The sequence below is a fragment of the Danio rerio genome, chromosome 11 (genome assembly GCF_052040795.2).
Source record: "Danio rerio strain M-AB ecotype USA chromosome 11, GRCz13ab, whole genome shotgun sequence".
Lineage (NCBI taxonomy): Eukaryota > Metazoa > Chordata > Actinopteri > Cypriniformes > Danionidae > Danio > Danio rerio.
In genome coordinates, this window is record NC_141031.1 from 33,536,633 (window position 1) to 33,556,361 (window position 19,729).

At 38.7% G+C, this 19,729-nt stretch overlaps 1 protein-coding gene across 3 annotated transcripts in view; it reads left to right on the top strand.

Moving 5' to 3' along the window:
* Positions 1–19,729, top strand: part of cacna1ab (calcium voltage-gated channel subunit alpha1 Ab) — a 278,990-nt gene that overhangs the window by 7,662 nt on the left and 251,599 nt on the right. For all 3 annotated transcript variants that reach the window (XR_015502049.1, XM_087272738.1, XM_087272744.1), the window contains exon 2: positions 1,194–1,562. Coding sequence is in view for 2 of the 3 variants with exons in the window: in XM_087272738.1 (XP_087128864.1) it covers positions 1,198–1,562 (365 nt within the window). In the remaining variant the exon portion in view is untranslated. The remainder of the gene's footprint in view (positions 1–1,193; positions 1,563–19,729) is intronic.

The following is a 19,729-nucleotide window of genomic DNA, read 5'->3' on the forward strand; positions in this document are numbered from 1 at the left end:
AGACTGGTTGGAGCTGGTAGAAAAGCAACAGTAACTCAAATAATCACTCGTTACAACCAAGGTATGCAGAAGAGCATCTCTGAACGCACAACACCTTGAGGCAGATGGGCTACAGCAGCAGAAGACCACACCGGGTGTCACTCCTGTCAGCTAAGAACAGAAAACTGAGGCTACATTTCACACAGGCTCACCAAAATTGGACAATATAAGATTGGAAAATTGTTGCCTGGTCTGATGAGTCTCGATTTCTGCTGTGATATTAGATAATTCTGCTGGGATGGTAGGGTCAGAATTTGGTGTCAACAACATGTAATCATGAATCCTTCCTGCCTTGTCTGAACGATTTAGGCTGTTGTTGGTGGTGTAATGTTGTGGGGGATATTTTTTGGCACACTTTGGGCCTATTAGTACTAATTGAGCATTAAGTCAATGCCACAGCCTACCTGAGTATTGTTGCTGACCATATCCATCCCTTTATGACCACAGTGTACCCATTTTCTGATGGCTACTTCCAGCAGAATAAAGCACCCTGTCATAAAGCGTGTATGAGACTGATTTCTTGAATGTGACAATGAGTTCACTCTAATCAAATGGCCTCCACAGTCATCAGAGCTTAATCCAATAGAGCATCTTTGGAATGGGGTGGAGCGGAAGATTTAGATGTGCAGCCGCCAAATATGCAGCAACTGCGTGATGCTATCATGTCAATATCTCTGAGGAATATTTCCAGTATCTTGTTGAATCTGTACCACGAAGGATTAATGCAGTTCTGAAGGCAAAAGTGGGTCCAACCCAGTACTAGTAAGGCGTACGTACATAATAAAGACAAAACAACAAACCACAGAGTTATGGGATCAAAGGAATATCAGTCTGTAAACATTTTTAATAGTTTAGTTGAGGAAAACAAACAAAATGCAATTTGGATGTGACCAAAAACGTCTGCAAGTTTACAGTATACAACATATACAACAAAAATTCTGTGAATTAAAATGCACAACCCAAAAGAAACAATGCTAATCAAAAGGATCGAAAGGTTGGCTCACTATTTTTAGAGTACTGCAAAATACAAGCCTGACCAAAAAACCTAGACAGGGCTTCGCTGTTTTGATGAAACCTTTTTTTTCATGGCAAAATGGACATTTGCATGGAATTGCTCACAAATAATTCACTTTATTTTCTTTCTTTTCCCATAGAGCCATGCTATCTCCAATGTATGCAGACGGCTCAGTCATCATGGAGAGAGCGCCGCCTCTGAGGAAGGGCCACAGATTGCGCTGTCACCCTCCTACCAGCGGGAGCAGTGTTTGTGCAAACCCCAGCTACTATCACACTGTGTATGACATGAGTGATGAAGCATGCCAGGTCGACTCCTTCGACTACAGCAAAACCAATGGCGGGGAGACCTTAGTGACAGACGGGACGCTTTACTCTCTGATGCCCAATGACTCTCTGGTCCCTCCAGTTAGAAGGAGAGGAGGCCTAGTGGATCATCGTGATGTCATCAAAGCCCACCAATCCCATAAATTGCAAAGCACTCCACAGGCCCGACGAAAACAATGGGAGTGAGTATTTAATAGCAATTATGTCTTGGGTTTGATCACTTTGTTTGTTTGAGCACCACTCACATGCAGGTTTAGTCATTTGATGACATTTAAGTTTGCTGCAATTTTGCACAAGCAGTTTAATGTCATTGCCAGTCCAATGAAATATCAACAGTATAACATGTTTCACATGAATGTCAAGAGTGATCTGCATTTAGACGGAAGTGACTGAAATACACCCACCAGTTGTGGAGCATTGATGTTTTCATAATGAATTAGGAGGCACATATTTGAGTCTTTTGCAACATAATTACAGTAGTTTAACTATGTATTTTCAAATGTTACAATTTATGGTTTTATCTAATCTTTTAGATGCCAAAAGTGATTTTTTGCTCACAATCAGGGGCTAAAGGTAAATTTAACATTTAAGCTGTTCTGAATTACAGCCATTTTTTTAAAGTTTGTTAAAAGTGTGATTTTTTTCAGTGTAGATTAGTACCATTTGTTATTAGCTTTTGGCATCTGACAGAGCATTTGGATTTATATAAGGATTTATAAAACAATTGTTTACATTATTTATAGGTAAATACTATCTATATATATATATATATATATATATATACACTCACCGGTCACTTTATTAAGTACACTTTACTAGTAGCAGGTTGGACCCCTTTTGCCTTCAGAACTGCCTTAACTTCCTATGGCTTAGAGGCCACATACGTGGACAGCACATTTTAGCTCTTAAGTTATTATTTAAAATACTTTGAATGTTTTATATTTTGTTACAGACACACTGTGTAATACTGCAACTGTTTTGCAGCATCTGAAATGTCCCCAACTTTATTTTTAACTGTCCAAAATGGGAATAAAATAGTTTTTACTCTCTAATAGTCAAAAAATGTTCAAAAAATGTTCTATGTTAAATATGCATTACAAAACAGTCAGGAAAAAGTGTTTTATGTAAACTCGGACTACAAGTCCACATATATGGACATCATTTTTCTGTAAAAGTACATCATATCAAAAGATGATACTTAGATTTTTATTCTAATTAGGTTCCAATGAGCCCAAATAGCAAAGAGAAATAAAAAAAAAAATGCATGTAAAAAACCCCTTGGGCCTGAAGAGGTTAATTCTTCATGGCATAGATTCAACATTTTAGCTGTAACAAATTACAGTCATTTTTTTAAGTTGGTTCGAAGTATAATTTTTTTTTTTCCGTGTAGTTGAGTATTATTTGTTGTTAGCTTTTGGCATCTGATAGAGCAACTGGACCCAGAAACTGTGACGCATGATGTCAGACTTAACAATCTGATAGTTGCACTTTTAATATTTATTCATTTATTTATTTTTATTTTTTTTCCCCTGATTTTTTGTTTATTTTGTAAAATCTGGTGTTTTTAAGGGTAAATCTATTCTATTCTTTTTTTTCTCATGCCCTCTCTAAAGCTTTAAAGGAGCAGGTTGTCACTCAAAATATCCATCTCTGATCATATCTCTAAGAATAAGGGCTGGGTCAGGTGTGTGTGTGTGTGTGAGTGATGGACACAATGATGACCCCTGTTCATTTGGAGCCTGTGTGTGTGTGTGTGGCTGACAGCACTCAGATATTGTGAAAATCACAAGCTCTTGGGGAAACAGATTCCCAAGATGGAAGCATAAGGCACAAGTCATGCAGAAAGAGGTTTCAGTTGTAACAATAGCCAGGGCTGTTTATGTTCTTGTGTTGTGATTAGCGGCAATGTGCTTCTCACAAACTTGCCAGCTTCCGTCAGTTCCTCTGCTGATTTTAGCTTATAATTGGAGCCTGTCAGGATGATGTATTTCTGTGGCACCGACAGCACAAATCCACATAGCAAATATCATAAGTTTCACCCTGATGTCATGTGGCAGATGATGTCATGATAATGATGTTACATGCTTTCCCGAAATCGGCATTTCGGGAACTGGTAAAGATACACATTCACTGTTCTGTAATGGTATACAGAAATTATATAAAACATATTATATAATAATATAATTATATAAAATAATTATATAAAACATATATTAAAATAAAACATACATAATTTTATTTAGTGTTTAAATTACAATAAAAATACAATTATCATTAGTGTGGATAAACTAAAACATAATAATGATCATTATAAATCTAAATATGTTATTGGATATCATTTATTTATTTATATATTTTTTAATAATTTATAGATAATTTTAATGTAATAAATAAATAAAAAATAAGCATTTATCTAATAATTATTTACAATATTTCTAAGTCAATACTATCTATACAAATATACACTCATCGGCCACTTTATTTGGCAAACCTTACTTGTACCGGGTTGGACACCCTTTTGCCTTCAGAACTGCCTTAATCTCCTGTGACGTAGATTCAACAAGGTACTGTAAATATTCCTCAGATTTTAGTCCATATTGACATAATATCATCACGCAGTTGCAGCAGATTTGTCGGCTGCACATCTATGATGCGAATCTCTCGTTCCAACACATCCCAAACGTGCTCTATTGGATTGAGTTCTGGTGAATGTAGAGGCCATTTGAGGACAGTGAATATATTGCCATGTTCAAGAAACCAGTCTGAGATGATTCGTGCTTTATGACATGGCGTGTTGTCCTGCTGGAAGTAGCTATCAGAAGATGGGTACGCTGTGGTCATAAAGGGATGGACATGGTCAGCAACAATACTCATGTAGGCTGTGGCCTTGACACGATGCTCAATTGGTACTAATGAGCTCAAAGTGTGCCAAGAAAACATCCCCCACACCATTTCACCACCACCACCACCAGTCTGAGCTGTTAATACAATCATCCCTACCATCCAAATGTCACAGCAAAAATCGAGACTCATCAGACCTAGCAATGTTTTTCCAATCTTCTATTGTACAATTTTGGTGAGCCTGTGTGAATTGTAGCCTCAGTTTCCTGTTCTTAGCTGACAGCAGTGGCACCCGGTGTGATCTTTTGCTGCTGTAGCCCATCCGCCTCAAGTTTCAATGTATTGTGCGTTCAAAGATGCTCTTCTGCGTGCTTTAGTTGTAACAAGTGGTTATTTGAGTTACTGTTGCCTAGCTAATCAATTAATGAACTAACTTGAATACGCTGGACATTCTCCTCTGGCCTCTGGCATCAACAAAGCATTTGCGCCCACATGACTGCCACTCACTGGATATTTTCTCTTTTTTTTTGGAAAAATTATCTGTAAACCCAAGAGATGGTTGTGCGTGAAAATCCCAATAGATCAGCAGTTTCTGTAATTATCAGACCAGCCTGTCTGGCACCAACAACCATGACACGATTTGAATTCATGCCTAAATGCATTAAGTTACTGCCATGTGATTGACTGATTAGAAATTTGTGTAAACGATCAGTTGGACAGGTGTACCTAATAAAGTGGCCAGTGAATTTGTGTATGTATTTATGTAAATTCAAGAATTAGGAGCTGTGCATGGGTTGTTCAACAGTAGTTGTTTCTGGGATTGGAGGAAGTAGTTTTACCTAAATATAGAGACAGCACTCTTTTCCGCCTTGAGAATGTTAGCCCAAACACACTTGCCTCCTCATCTGTGGGTCTCTGATGGGTAGAAGGATTTGGCTGTGTTTCTGTGTTTTGCGTCACGGTGAGACGAGTAGTGTCAGTGAATCCAGTCACGATTTGTGTTGTGCTTTAGGGGTGTGGAGGCTTCCAGTCTCATCGCTCACCCACTCAATCTGGCAGACGTAACAGCTGGGAGAGACGTGAGATAACAGGTTACTGACAGAAAATACACTCTCACCTCATTTCACTCACTCTCTTTCCTCTCGCTATGCTTTTCTTTTTCACGTCTCTGGTCCGGAGTGATCAACTGTAACTAAATATGAGCCCAGGGAGTCTAACACACTGCAGAGAGGCACAGAAATGCGCAAACACACACGTAAACACTCACACAAACACTTGTACAGCTATCTTTATGGGGACTTCCCATAGAGATAGTGATTTCAAACTGCAAAAACTGTATATTGCGTTCCCCTATTTGGTCCCCACATTGTAAAGAAATACAAGGTTCAAAGATATACACATGTACAGCTATCTTTATGGGGACTTCTCTTAGACGTAATCATTTTTATACTATATTGTATCGCCCTAATTGTCCCCCACGATGTAAGGAATACAAGGTACAAAGACACGCATTCAGACACACACATAACTCACACACATTCACTTGTCCAGCTGTATTTATGGGGACTTCCAATACAAATTGTACACACATACACAGAAGCAGAAGATATAAAACTAAAGTCCAGATTTGTGGAGATAATGTACAAAATTTTTCGATCATTCAGTGCCAAAAGGCTTAAGGCAAGACACTGCAGGCAGAAACGATGTTTATTCATGCACCTCTCAGATTTGAGATTTTGGACTAAGGACATCACCATGACATCAAGTTGATGTTGTACCCCATTATCGTGGGATGTTGCATTTTGTTTGGAAATCGGGTTAATGTCAGAACCCAACGTCTGGCATTTTACATCTAATGATTGTTACAGCTTGATGTTGTGTTGACGTTACCACTATGACGTTTATTAGACGTTGTATTTAGGTTGCCATACCTGACGAACAAATGTCAGTATTTGACATCATTATGACGTTGGTTTAAGATGTTGGCTCAATGTTGTATTTTGGTCACTTTCTAACACAACCTAAAATGAATATCAACGTCATTTCACGTCGTTATTGGACGTCAAAATAACATTGTCCTGAGACGCTGGTGACCTAAATCTAACTTATTTTAATGTCTTATGACATTGTGTGTCTGTTGGGATGAATTTGTGAAAACCTATTTGTCTTATCTTTTCTACGTTTTCTATCTATTTTCTAAGTTAATAAGTGATCAATCAATGAAAGAATGAATTCAGAAATGCAGGGTTTAAGACTTTTGAACCTGACTTTACCATATATATACAGCCTTTTGTGCTTGAAATGTTTACCATTTAGTGCATAAGAGACATAAGAACTTGTAATACAAAAGTGGTTTGAGTTTCTTTTATCTGTTAAACACAACAGAAAGATATACTGAAAAATGGAAAAAACAGCCATTGACTTTTTATGGATTTCTCATAGTCTTCTTCCAAAGTGGCTGCTTTTATCCATGTGTTCAGCAAAAGAAAGAAATAAAAAATTTTATTCAATTCAATTCAGTTCAGCTTTATTTGTACAGCGCTTTTACAATGTAGATTGTGTCAAAGCAGCTTCACATAAATGGTCATAGTAACTTGATCAGGGTAGTTCAGTTTTTAGTGTTTAAGTTCAGTTCAGTTTAGCTCAGATCAGTGTGGTTTAAAATCATTACTAAGAGTCCAAACACTGAAGAGCAAATTCATCGATGAGTAGCTTTTCAGATCCTGAACCATGCAAGCCAGTGGCGACAGCGGAGAGGGAAAAAAAAACTTCACCAGTAGGAGAGTGAAGAAAAAAAAACCTTGAGAGAACCAGACTCAGTTCGGCACAACCATTTTAATTTCTCCGCTGGCCAAAAGTCTTGTGCAGAGCTGCAGTCTCAGCAGTGGAGACTGGAAGCTGGCCTCAGCGAAGACTCGTAATTACCCGGTGAGTGTGAATAAATGGTGAAGAAATGTTAATTTTTACTGTTACTGTAAGCTTTATTGTCCCATTTTGGTGCCATTTGTTCTGCATCATAGATTTAAACCATTCACAACACACAAGTCAGATGTCACACAATATTAATAGTACTAAAAATAGCAGCTACCTTTACCTATTACAATTCAGCAAATCAATAGCATGAGAAATGAATGAAAATGTAAATCTGTTGGTCTTTGACGAAGGCACCCTATACCGAGATCCTGAGGGTAGGGTTTGAAACGAATCAAAAAGAGGTAAAACAATGTAATGTAAAAACTTTGTAAAAGATCTATGTAAAGTTTAGGTGAGCCATCCATTTAATGTAATCAATCAAATGGATAAGTATGGTGATAACTGTTTTATTCATTTATATTTACCTGCTTAAATCACAAGCACAGACACAATGAACCCTAACATCAGACTCAATTTCATTAGTGGGTCTCTGAGTCTCCAATGCATATACAAAACACACACTCTCTCTTTCTATTTCTCTACCACACATTCTCCTGCTGCTGCCTGGAGCTAGTGTTTGCTATAAACACAGGGTACGTCCCTCACATTCTCTCAGTGCTATATTAAAACAGCCTCTTAAATAGACATAAAAAAACCCTAGTGCCTCTTAGCTGTGCATCTCCTCTACATCCATTTTCTCTGCTTTCGATTACTTTCAATCATATTGCAGTGGTGTAAGTTTAGAAAGGGAGACTGAAAATCCGAACACACGTCCCTAAGGCTATGAAGTATTTTACATATAGACATTCATAATGGCACACATAAACACTTGGCAGAAAGTGTGGCCAGATCAGCGGGCAGTGCGACAAGAGGCACATAAATAGGGTTAGCGGCTCTATTTTTAGCACCCATAAAACTGGCTTTTTAGCATTACCAAGGCCGCAATGAACTAAAGCCTTGATTTAAGGCAGAGAACGGGGGGTGATTTGTAGATTATGACGTTACAGGTGTGAGGGTGCCTGACGGTTCAATGTCATTCAGGATGATCTTGGCAGCCGCACTCCTTTTCCCAGAGACTGAGAGAATGCCAACAGATGCATATGTACAGACTTCTCAATGAGCCTCGGAAAGTATTTTCAGAGTTAATTTGTGTGAGTGGCGAGGGCGAAGATTTTTAAGTGAGTGGATGATGATGAAATGTTATGCATTTTATGAGAGATAATAGGCGGAAAAGAAAATGAATGAATGAATGAATGAATGAATTTGGTAACACTTAAAATAAGGTTCCATTAGTTGATGTTTGTTGATGTATTTTCTAACATGGACAAACAATGAGTGAAGTTTATTCATAAACTAATTTTGAGAGGAGCACGTGATTATGATTGAACACAGCTGGTTCTGCATTAGCATGCTTGATCCACCAATCAGGCCATTCCTAACCACTATAAAGAGCCAGGGTTTTTTCACTACAGTCATCTTCGATTTGAAGAATCCACCCCTACCTTTTCACCTTTCCCTCCATAGGGCAGCACGGCGGCTCAGTGACTAGCACTGTCGCCTCACAGCAAGAACGTCACCGGTTCTAGTTCCTTAACAGGCCGGTGGTCGTTTCTGTGTGTAGTTTGCATGTTCTTCCCGTGCTTGCGTGGGTTTTCCCCGGGTTCTCCGGTTTCCTCCCACATTCCAAAAACATGCACAACAAGTAAATCGTAAAATCTAAATTTCAATACAGGTAATAATAATGCAGCATATCTTTTAATAGCTTTCAATCTTAGCCTTTAGCTATTATCAAAGGGGAGTTGTCGAGATCTACCTGAGCTCGAGGCTCCCCTCTCTTCCTCCAAACGGGAGGGAGCCCAGGGCTCAAGAACCTTCGAGCTCAGGGCTCTCTCCCGGGACAGCATGCCAAACTTGCTTATAATCAATCATCAGCTAAGTGTGAACTCTTGAAACAATAGGAAGGAAGGAACCCAGATAGCATACGAATGTGTGCTACTTTAGGCAGCTATGTGACACTGGTGGTCTTCCTTCAGCCCAGACAAAATGAATGTTAGCCAGAAGTGGCCCACCTGTACAATGGCAAAAGGGGGCTAAAGATTCCATTTAATGGTCAAGAGACCATTTAAGGCAATGATTTGACACTTTTGGCAAAAGGTAATCTGACGGTTAGCCTAATGTGGGACATATGGATGTTTTCCAGTGATGGGTTGCAGCTTGAAGGTCATCTGCTGCATAAAAAATATGCTAAATTAGTTGGCGGTTCATTCCGCTGTGGTGACCCCAGATTAATAAAGGGACTAAGCGGAAAAGAAAATGAATGAATGAATGAATAAGCTTGCATTACATATTGTCCATACTGTACACTTTACATTTATCTGTCATGAAAATAATGTTACCCTTGGCATTTTAATGTAACATTATTAGCATAAGCACATCTGTGGCCAAAGCTCTTTTGAGTTCCTCTAGGTTATTTTCTCTTTTTATTCCATAAGGTAGAGTAATGTTCAATATACATCCATAATATTGCTGAGGAGAGACTTGTTTGAAGTTTTGGGGTTGTTCATGGTCTACTGAAAGTAATTTGTTCCTACTAACACATTTCCTTTTAGTATTGGATGAATGAACAGTGTGGAGAATAAATGTCACCTTTTTGTACGCAGTTTTTAAAAACACTTCACTGATTGTTCACAGCTTAAGAAAAGTTACTCCTTAAATTCATGAAAGCTGGATATGTGGCATTATTTCTCCTGCTCATTATGAATAGAATAAATATGTGTACATTTCATTGACTAAATGGAAAAGGGCTCATATAGAGAGAATAAAAGATTACAGGGGTGTTTAGACCATGAGATGAAGCATGGTAGTTTTTTGTGCTTTGTTCAGGGGAAAAGCACTTTTTGTGCTTGGGTGGGCAAAAATGAGTGGTAGTGAAATCGGATTTGACGAACCTCATATTGTATATCACAAAAAGTGTTTTCAAAAGCTTTTCAGTTCACAGAGGCAGCATAAACCTGTGCATAAATCACCGCTGTAGGAAACAATGTGCATCACATGCTTGAATTATGTTGGCTTTCATGCAGAGCTGAAATAAAAATGCAGAAAAAAGATTCTGTTTTTATGATGGCAAGCAGATATTTCTTTTTACTTATTTTTAATTTACAATCACAAGCATACACAATATGTGCTTCTGACAGTATGCTTAAGGATTATTGTCCATCTGGGTTGCAGGTTTGTACATCTGAAATGGAGAAAATCAAAATAAAGTCGGCAAAAAAGTGAAAAAAGTTAAATAGAAAAATGGCTAGGTGCTTTCAAATGAATGATCACAAAACCTCAAAATAGTTTATTAATTGTAATATTACAAAACAACTTTCCTATATAAATAATGTTTCTTGTTCAAGTCCCGGCTATGTCAGTTCGCATTTCTGTGTGGGTTTCCTCCGGATGCTCCGGTTTCCCCCGCAGTGCAAAGACATGCGGAATACAGTGGGTGAATTGAATAAACTAAATTGGTCGTAGTGTATGTGTGTGATTGAGAGTGTATGAATGTTTCCCAGTACTGGGTTGCAGCTGGAAGGGCATCTGCTGTGTAAAACAAATCCTGGATCAGTTGACGGTTCATTCCGCTGTGGCGACCCCTGGTGAATGAAGGGACTAAGCTGAAGGAAAATGAATGAATGAATGAATCTGATTGTTCCTAATTTCCTTTAGAGAGTTTTAACAGTTCACGGTGGGGCTGTGTAGTTATTAAGGTTTGATTCCAATTAGTTCCTTAATCGATTTACATAATAATAATAATAATAATAATAATAATAATAATAGTTAAGGTAAAATGATCATTGCACCATAACCCACCCAACTTCCACAACCATTCCTCCGCAAAACCCAGTTTCACTTAAGTAAAATCAAGTTACTGTATGTGACTTTTGCTGCATGGAAAACTTGATTTATTAATGCATATTAGATTTATTCTTTCTTTTTTTTAAGTGTGAAATGCAACTTGTGTTGTATCCTGCTCAGCCTCAGAGACATCTTAAGTCATCTTTTAGCTTAAGGTGTGATCCTAAATATTCAAATACATGCAACACTGTGTAAAAATGTGACCCTTGTTTGTAATGTAATAAATAAACATAAAGAGTTGATATTGAAAACTTATAACTTACAGTAAATCGAATCTGTGCTGCTCTTAAAGAGACAGCAGGCTATATTGCTGATGTCGAATGTGCTCATTAATGAATTATTCAGTCACAAGATGACGTCAAATAATTAAAAACTCAAAGCTGACAAAAACAAAATGGGTTGAATGGAGGATAGATTAACCTACATGATTTTCATTGACTGTCAAAAACAGCAGCATGACAGACAAGCAGATACATATGAATGTCTATGTAAGAATGGATGTAAACATAGTCACTGACCGTCAAGGTGATTTTAAGTTCCTGGATGAGTCTGTGTTCATCCAATCATTTTCTTTTCGGCTTAGTCCCTTTAGTATTCCGGGATCCACAGCGGAATAAACCGCCAACTTATCCAGCAAGTTTTTTTTTTACGCAGCAGATGCCCTTCCAGCCACAACCTATCTCTGGGAAACATCTACACACACATTCACACACACACTCATACACTACGGACAATTTAGCCTACCCAATTCACCTGTACCGCATGTCTTTGGACTGTGGGGGAAACCGGAGCACCCAGGGGGAAACCCAGCGAACGCAGGGAGAACATGCAAACTCCACACAGAACTGCCAACTGAGCCGAGGCTCGAACCAGCGACCTTCTTGCTGTGAGGCGACAGCACTACCTACTGCGCCACTGCTTCGCCCTGACTCTGTGTTATTCAGCAGGAATACCATACCTTGGAGTGTTGCAACTGACATTAATGTGAATAAAACCATAGAAAACAAGGGTAAAATCACTCAATGCTCTTGACTGAAGGACTTTATGGACGTTATGGCTCAACGGTGGATCAGTGGTTAGCACAATTGCCTCACGGCAAGGTCACTGGTTTGAGTCCCAACTGTGTCAGTTGGCATTTCTGTGTGGAGTTTGCATGTTCTTCCCGTGTTGGCGTGGGTTTTCTCCATGTGATCCAGTTACCCCCACAGTCCAAAGACATGTGCTGTAGACGAATGGAATAAACTAAATTGGGCATAGTGTGTGTGCATATGAGATGTATGGGTGTTTCCCAGTACTGGGTTGCAGCTGGAAGGGCATCCGCTGTGTTAAACATATGCTGCATAAGTTGGTGGTTCATTCCGCTGTGGGGACCCCTGATGAATAAAGGGACTAAGCCGAAGGAAAATGAATAAATGAATGTGTAACAAAGGTTCTTTGTGTGGGAAGAAGAAGACAGGGTCGGCGTTGAGGTAAGTAACAATCTTTCTTTATTTTTGATGTGAATTAACTGACAGCTCCCACTGTGTGGTCGTCGCTCAGCTCTCTCTCCCAACTGTTCCTCCCGTTCTCCTTAAGACGGGTGTCTCTCCGGCCCAATCACTAGAATAAACAGGTGTTGCTTATTATTTCTGATTGGCCTGCCGATTAGCCGCCGGGCTCTGAGCATGCTCTCCCCCTTTATTGGGTGTTCGATCATGCTTACCTCTCCACACAATGAATACAAAATTCAAGCGGCAACCTCAAGCTCTCCCTCATGAAGCCAATACGGAAGTAACTGAAACTGCAATTCAACGACTCGCATTTGGGGGCTGGCTCCAGGAAATCCAGATGTTCTCTGACTGCAATGCTAAATTGGCTAATTTTACAGCTGATAAAACATGTTTACAGCCTCGTACAAAAGATGGTTTTGGTGCATATAGCTAATATTACTCTTCATGACAACTGTGAGGGGGTGATTTTTTTTTTATAACTTATCCGTTTTGTTTTTATGAAGTTATATTAAGTCTGCATAAGGGCGAGGCAGTGGCGCAGTAGGTAGTGCTGTCGCCTCACAGCAAGAAGGTCGCTGGGTTGCTGGTTCGAACCTCGGCTCAGTTGGCATTTCTGTGTGGAGTTTGCATGTTCTCCCTGCCTTTGCGTGGGTTTCCTCCGGGTGCTCCGGTTTTCCCCATAGTCCAAAGACATGCGGTACAGGTGAATTGGGTAGGCTAAATTGTTCGTAGTGTATTAGTGTGTATGGATGTTTCCCAGAGATGGGAAGGGAATCCGCTGCGTAAAAACTTGCTGGATAAGTTGGCGGTTCATTCCGCTGTAGCGACCCCGGATTAATAAAGGGACTAATCCGACAAGAAAATGAATGAATGAAAAGTCTGCATAATTAGGGGTGTGGCCACTAGAGTGACAGCTAGGTCTCGCTGGTCACCATCACTTCACCTAAGCTGATTCCGGCTGATTAGCCACTGAACTCTGAACACTGAACACTAATGCTTTGCCTCTTTGCCCTTATTTAGTCACCCCCGGTGGGTGCACTGATGTTCGAACAAAATGGCAACGATTGGCCACGCCTACTTGTAGCCTCATTTGCACTCTTCAGAAACCTGATGTCATGGATTTTAAGTCCATATCTTTTACAGTAAATGGTTGGGACAACATGAATGATTTTTCAGTACAGGGTTGTGGCTGAAAGGGCATTCGCTGCATCGAAAATATGCTGTAATAGTTGGCGGTTCGTTCCTCTGTGGCGACCCTTGATAAATAAGGGACTAATTCAAATGAAAAATGAATGAATGAATGAATGGACAACATGAATGAATTGTGTGGAAGCCTGCATTTTTTTAGAGTGCAGATTTGAGTTGATTTTTATGGATTAGCCACTGAACTCTGAACACTGAACACTAATGCTTTGCCTCTTTGCCCTTATATAGTCACCCCCGGTGGGTGCAATGATGTTCGAACAAAATGGCAACGATTGGCCACGCCTACTTGTAGCCTCATTTGCACTCTTCAGAAACCTGATGTCATGGATTTTAAGTCCATATCTTTTACAGTATATGGTTGGGACAACATGAATGATTTTTCAGTACAGGGTTGTGGCTGAAAGGGCATTCGCTGCATCGAAAATATGCTGTAATAGTTGGCGGTTCATTCCTCTGTGGCGACCCTTGATAAATAAGGGACTAATTCAAATGAAAAATGAATGAATGAATGAATGGACAACATGAATGAATTGTGTGGAAGCCTGCATTTTTTTAGAGTGCAGATTTGAGTTGATTTTTATGGAGTGCCCCATGACAGAAGAAGGACACTCTGTTTATGTGAGAGAACAGATGGATCAATAGTAAAACACCACCTAAGGAAATTATGAAATGGAAAGTTAAAGAATGAATTATGGCACAGTCAACAGGAGGAGTGAAACGAGAGACAGATATTGAGCTTTACCATCGATGAAAATAGACAGTAAGACAGCTGAGTGTCCGCTTAAACACTGAGCCGTTGTTTGTTTTCTTTGCGTTTTTCCAATTTCCCTTTTCTATTACAGTCGTAGCCCTCCACCCCTCCCTTTGGTTTCTTTTTTTCCTGATCTTCTTTTTATCTTGCATCAATCTGGCTGATTGCCATGCATTTGAGACCTGTTCCAGACAGAGGCGTCCCATAGGATCTACTTTCTCAAATGTGTGTGTGTGCGCGTGTGTATATTGATTGCTTTCCGGTGGGGTTGGGAAATCGTAATTCCTGATGTGTTTTAAACTCTGTTGTTATTGAACTTTAAAAATACACCTCAGCAGTTTCCATGCAACTGCGTCTCTGCATTAGATTCAATACTCTACGTAATTACTTGGCTGGATCTGAATAGTGTGCAAAATGCATTACATCAATTTAGGCGTCTATTTTGCAAACCAACGAACTGTCTGGTTTCTGGCCTAATTTATTGGACCTGGGATTCCTGTCAAACCACAGTGTTCTCCCAGGCCTGTAGCTGCACCTCCTGCATCTCAATTTTGCATTTGTGCCACACTGTCTTTCTCTATGAAATCTCAGATGTGAGTTTGGTCTGTCTAACTGTCTGTGTGAGAGAAAACAGAAGTAGTTTGACGGTGCAGTCCAAGGACTCATTTGGGGGTTGATTTTGTTTGTTTCAGTAGTCTCAGTCTGACAGTCTCATAATAGAGGATGATTTAAAACAGATAATCCACTTAGAATGGAAATTGTGTCATTTAAAAGCAATCAAAATAATCAAAAGTGTAGCTTCATCAGAATCTGCCCTATTGAAGTCATTAAAAAATAAATAAATAAAATAAAAACATTTGTTTATGGCCATGATTTACAGAAGATGCCTACTGAATTATCATTCAGCATAACTGTAGGGCTTTGCGATTAATCAAAAAGTAATCGAAATCTACATTCAGAACCTATAACTCACTATAAAGACTATAGAATACATAAGACATGTGATTAGTATCTTTTTGAACGGGGAAAAGTCTAACTGTCATGATGAATAAAGCTCCACCTACTAGTACAGGGGCCAATCATTGATCACTATATGGTGAAAAAAAGCCCGCCTTCTAGTACAGAAGCAGTCGTCAATCGCTATAGACTGGCAATACTCTGGGGGAGGGGCTTGGACCAAACGAGAGTTTCTGTAGATTTTTTGTGATACAAACATTTAGAAATGAAACTAAATAGACAGTTGTTGTTCAATTTTAATGGGGATTTCTAATATGAAATGCAATTGTAAGCTTGGCAAGCAATTTTGGAGAATTTGATGTTTCCTCATTCAGATAGAATGCCCGAGCATACTACCCGAGAGGTGTTTCAAATATGGCCACCGAGTGAAATTACTTGCCTTAAAGCAGGGGTATCCAAAGTCAGTCCTGGAGGGCCAGTGTCCTGCATACTTTAGCTCCAACTTTCTTCAACACCCCTCCTTGGAAGTTTCTAGTATACCTAGAAAGAGCTTGATTAGCTGGTTCAGGTGTGTTTAATTGGGGTTAGGACTAAAATATGCAGGACACCAGCCCTTCAGGACCGAGTTTGGACAACCCTGCCTTAAAGGAACTTTGCCTATAATCGATCTAATGGGCTCTATGCACAGCTAGAAAGTCGACGATAAGCTTCCAGCAAAGAGCATAGAATCAACAAGAGGTGACACTCTGTTGCTATTTTGTAAACAGCCACTAAATGCTGCTAGTGTCACACGGCGGCCATTTTGGAATGAAACAGCACGGATAACTGACGTTAGATAGAATGAATTAAAATATTGAGTTAAGGATGAGTTAAATATTATAATATATGCTTTTAGCGAAAGCAGACAATTTCCAAAATGTTGACAAGACTAAGTTTACTGTCTGGTATCTAAAACATCCACTTATTAATTTTCCACTTATAACATGAAAGTAAGGTTAATCAAATAATTTAGATTAGTATTTTATTTTTTAGCTTTACTCAAATTAGAGTGATACTAAAATGACTATACCCCACAACAAAACTACTTTCTCTAGTAGTTTGTATGGCCTCCATGATTTTTGATGACAGCATGAAAAAATCATGAATAAAAAACTATGAATTTATGTGTCAGAATTCAATCATTTTGGACAAAGTGGCTTTTTACATAAAAGCTTTATTAGTCTTTCTTTAACAGACAACACTGGAATTTTCATGTCATGTTATTTTTATTTAACATGCGAGTATTAATTTGTATTATGCCAGTGCGTAAACGATTAAATTAAAGTAATTTAAAGTAATTTGAACTAAAAGTGACAGTTTCAGCTAAACAAGTATGGTTAAAATATACTAAATATGTCTGTAAAATTAACTATTAAAAGTGGTGATAATCACCAGTCTTTGATTGTAAGTGTTGTATTGACGTCTTTTGGGTTGCATTTCAGCTTTAATGCGATTTTTAAATAAATAAACAAAAAGCAAAGCAGCTGCCTGTCATCGCGACTACAATAAAATTCAATGGACAGCCGATTGCTTTCACTCCAAAATGGCGGAATCATGGTGCTTATGCTGGGTGCTGCTGTTGCAATGGAACTTTCTATTGAGTGCCGGCTCTTGGTGATTCTAAGCTCTTTGCCTTAGACTTAAGCATTTATTTAGTTGTTCAGGTGTACAACGATGTGAAAGACCATTGTAACCGCTCTATTTTTCTATTGAAAATATTGCGGTAAAATAAACGGTGATATTTTAAAGGCATGACGGGGGAAATGGAATTTAATGCAGTGCTTTTTGTCCGATCTGATGCCCACTTTTTATCGTATATCTAACAGGCAGTAAAGATCGCTGATTTGTAAAGAAATCAAATCCTAAATGTGACAATTTTGTAATGGAAAGACAGGTCACCGTAGGCCACTGGGTTGCCTGGCTGAAAATTAAAAGTCTGTGTGCACATAGCCCATTTTTTCGGGACAATTTTTTCAATTACTTTCCCCCGCTCTGATAAGGCTGATTTATACATTTGCAGTCACATCTAATCTCTGGTCAGATAGGACAATGGATCCATTCTTAAACCTTACTTTGCACTACATTGATGATGATTGGAAGCTGCCCCAGAGATGTCTTGAGATGGCCTATTTTCCATAACATATTTTTTTTTTTCATTTAAATTATTTGTTTAAAGAAGATGCAAGAAATGCACTGTTACAATAAAATTTACAGCGAGAGATGCAAGAGATACTTGAAAATAAGTAATTTTTTTTTTCCAAAAGTGTGAGTTATTCATTTTAACTTTTTTAATAAGAGTGACTGTTTTAGGAAATGTTTGTTTTAATTTCAGTTGTTCAACGCTGATGTTCAATAAACAATCATAGATAGATAGTTTCCTTCAATTATTTTAAAATCAAGTAATACGACCTACATTAAAGCATCTCTCACTTATAGTTTAGTTTAGTTTAGAACTTTATTAACCCCCTTGGGGCACTTATCCAGCATATGTTTTACACAGCGGATGCCCTTCAAGCTGCAACCCAGTACAGGGACACACCCATACACACTCACATACACTACGACCAATTTAGTTTATTCAATTCACCTATAGCACATGTATTTCGACTGTGAGGGAAACCAGAGCACCCAGAGGAAATCCACGCGAGCACAGAGAGAACATGCAAACTCCACACAGAAATGCCAACTGACCCAGCTGGGACTTGAACCAGCGACCTTCTTGCTGTGAGGTGAAAGTGCTAACCACTAAGCCATTATGTCACCCATAATTGAACAAATGTCTAGTAACTCCAATTGTAATATATATGTTTGCATATATGACATATATTTTGTATGAAATCCAAATTTGAACTTGTATGTCATGTGTAATGTGCATACATTACCATTTATATGTGGGTGAGCATTTTAAATTGATAGAAATGTAACAAATTTGCTCAATGTTTTTAGTAGTTGAAACATAATTTTATACTATATTAATTATGTTGCAGTTGCTGTGTATATAATTTTACATTTCAAATTTTTATTTGAACCCTAACTTTTTTCAAAGCCTGTTTTTTTTTAATGTTTGTTCATCTTTTAAATTTATACAACAGGACTCACTTGTAAACACAGATCAGCTTCTACCTATGATTGAGTATCTGTTTGTGCATCATTTGTGTCTGTAGGGCAGAACTCACCTTATTTTATCTCTCTATCCTCTGTCGTTCTCTCTGAGCCATTTAGATGCTAATGCATCCAGCGAGCCCATTCCATCTGCTGCGGCCTAAAGGTCACAGCTGGGTCAGCTTAAATCTGAACCTTATTCACACCTATTCAGAACTCCTTTCCCCCCTGACGAAGTCTCGCAAAACAATATGACACAATGCATGCATGATAATGTTTTGTGGGCTGTGTAAAAAAAGGCTGCAGAAGGACAATATGAGTTCATATAGACATTCATTGTTTATTTTCCAGGTGTCAGATAAACTGCTGATAGCTGATATTTTGTAGAGTTCCTTCCATTTATACTAGTAAATATGAGTAAAAATTAAAAGTTTCTTTTTTTTTAACCTTTTAAAATATTAACAAAAACTGCTGTCTTTAAAAAATAAACAAGTGCAAATACAGCACAGATTTATAAATAAATTAATATTGAATATATTCAAATATCTAAATTTAAAGGGCACCTATGGTAAAAAATCTACTTTTCAAGCTGTTTGGACAGATCTGTGTGTTGGTATAGTGTATAGACCGTCATACTGGGGTGATATGAACACACCCAGTCCTTTTTTCTCAATTTAACTACAAAAAAAAGGGTCGGCCAATTGGAGCTGTTTTCAAATCGATCGCACCATTACGTAGGTGTGCGATCCCCCCGCCCACCGAATTGATTGACAGCTGCGGGCATTAACATGTTCCGGTAGTCACATGTATATGTCAACAAGACCAGGCAGACATACGCAAAGCAACCGGGAATTAAAGCTGCAAGCAGCGATGATAGGGACCTCGCACCCAGGCTCACCGCCGCCCGGTAGCCTCAGGATAACAGAGAACAGCGAACAATATTAATTTCAGCCGATATATATAAAGAACCTGAGAAAAATCACAGATTTATGCAAAACTTCCTCCTGTCAGCAGGTGGCGCTATAACTGTGACTCAAGATCGGCATGTAGATGTCTTTAGGAGAGGCATCTCATCTAACCTGTGAATTTTCAGGCAGATCGGACATTGTTTGGCTGAGTTATAAGCCAAACTACCTTCTGCTATCAGGTG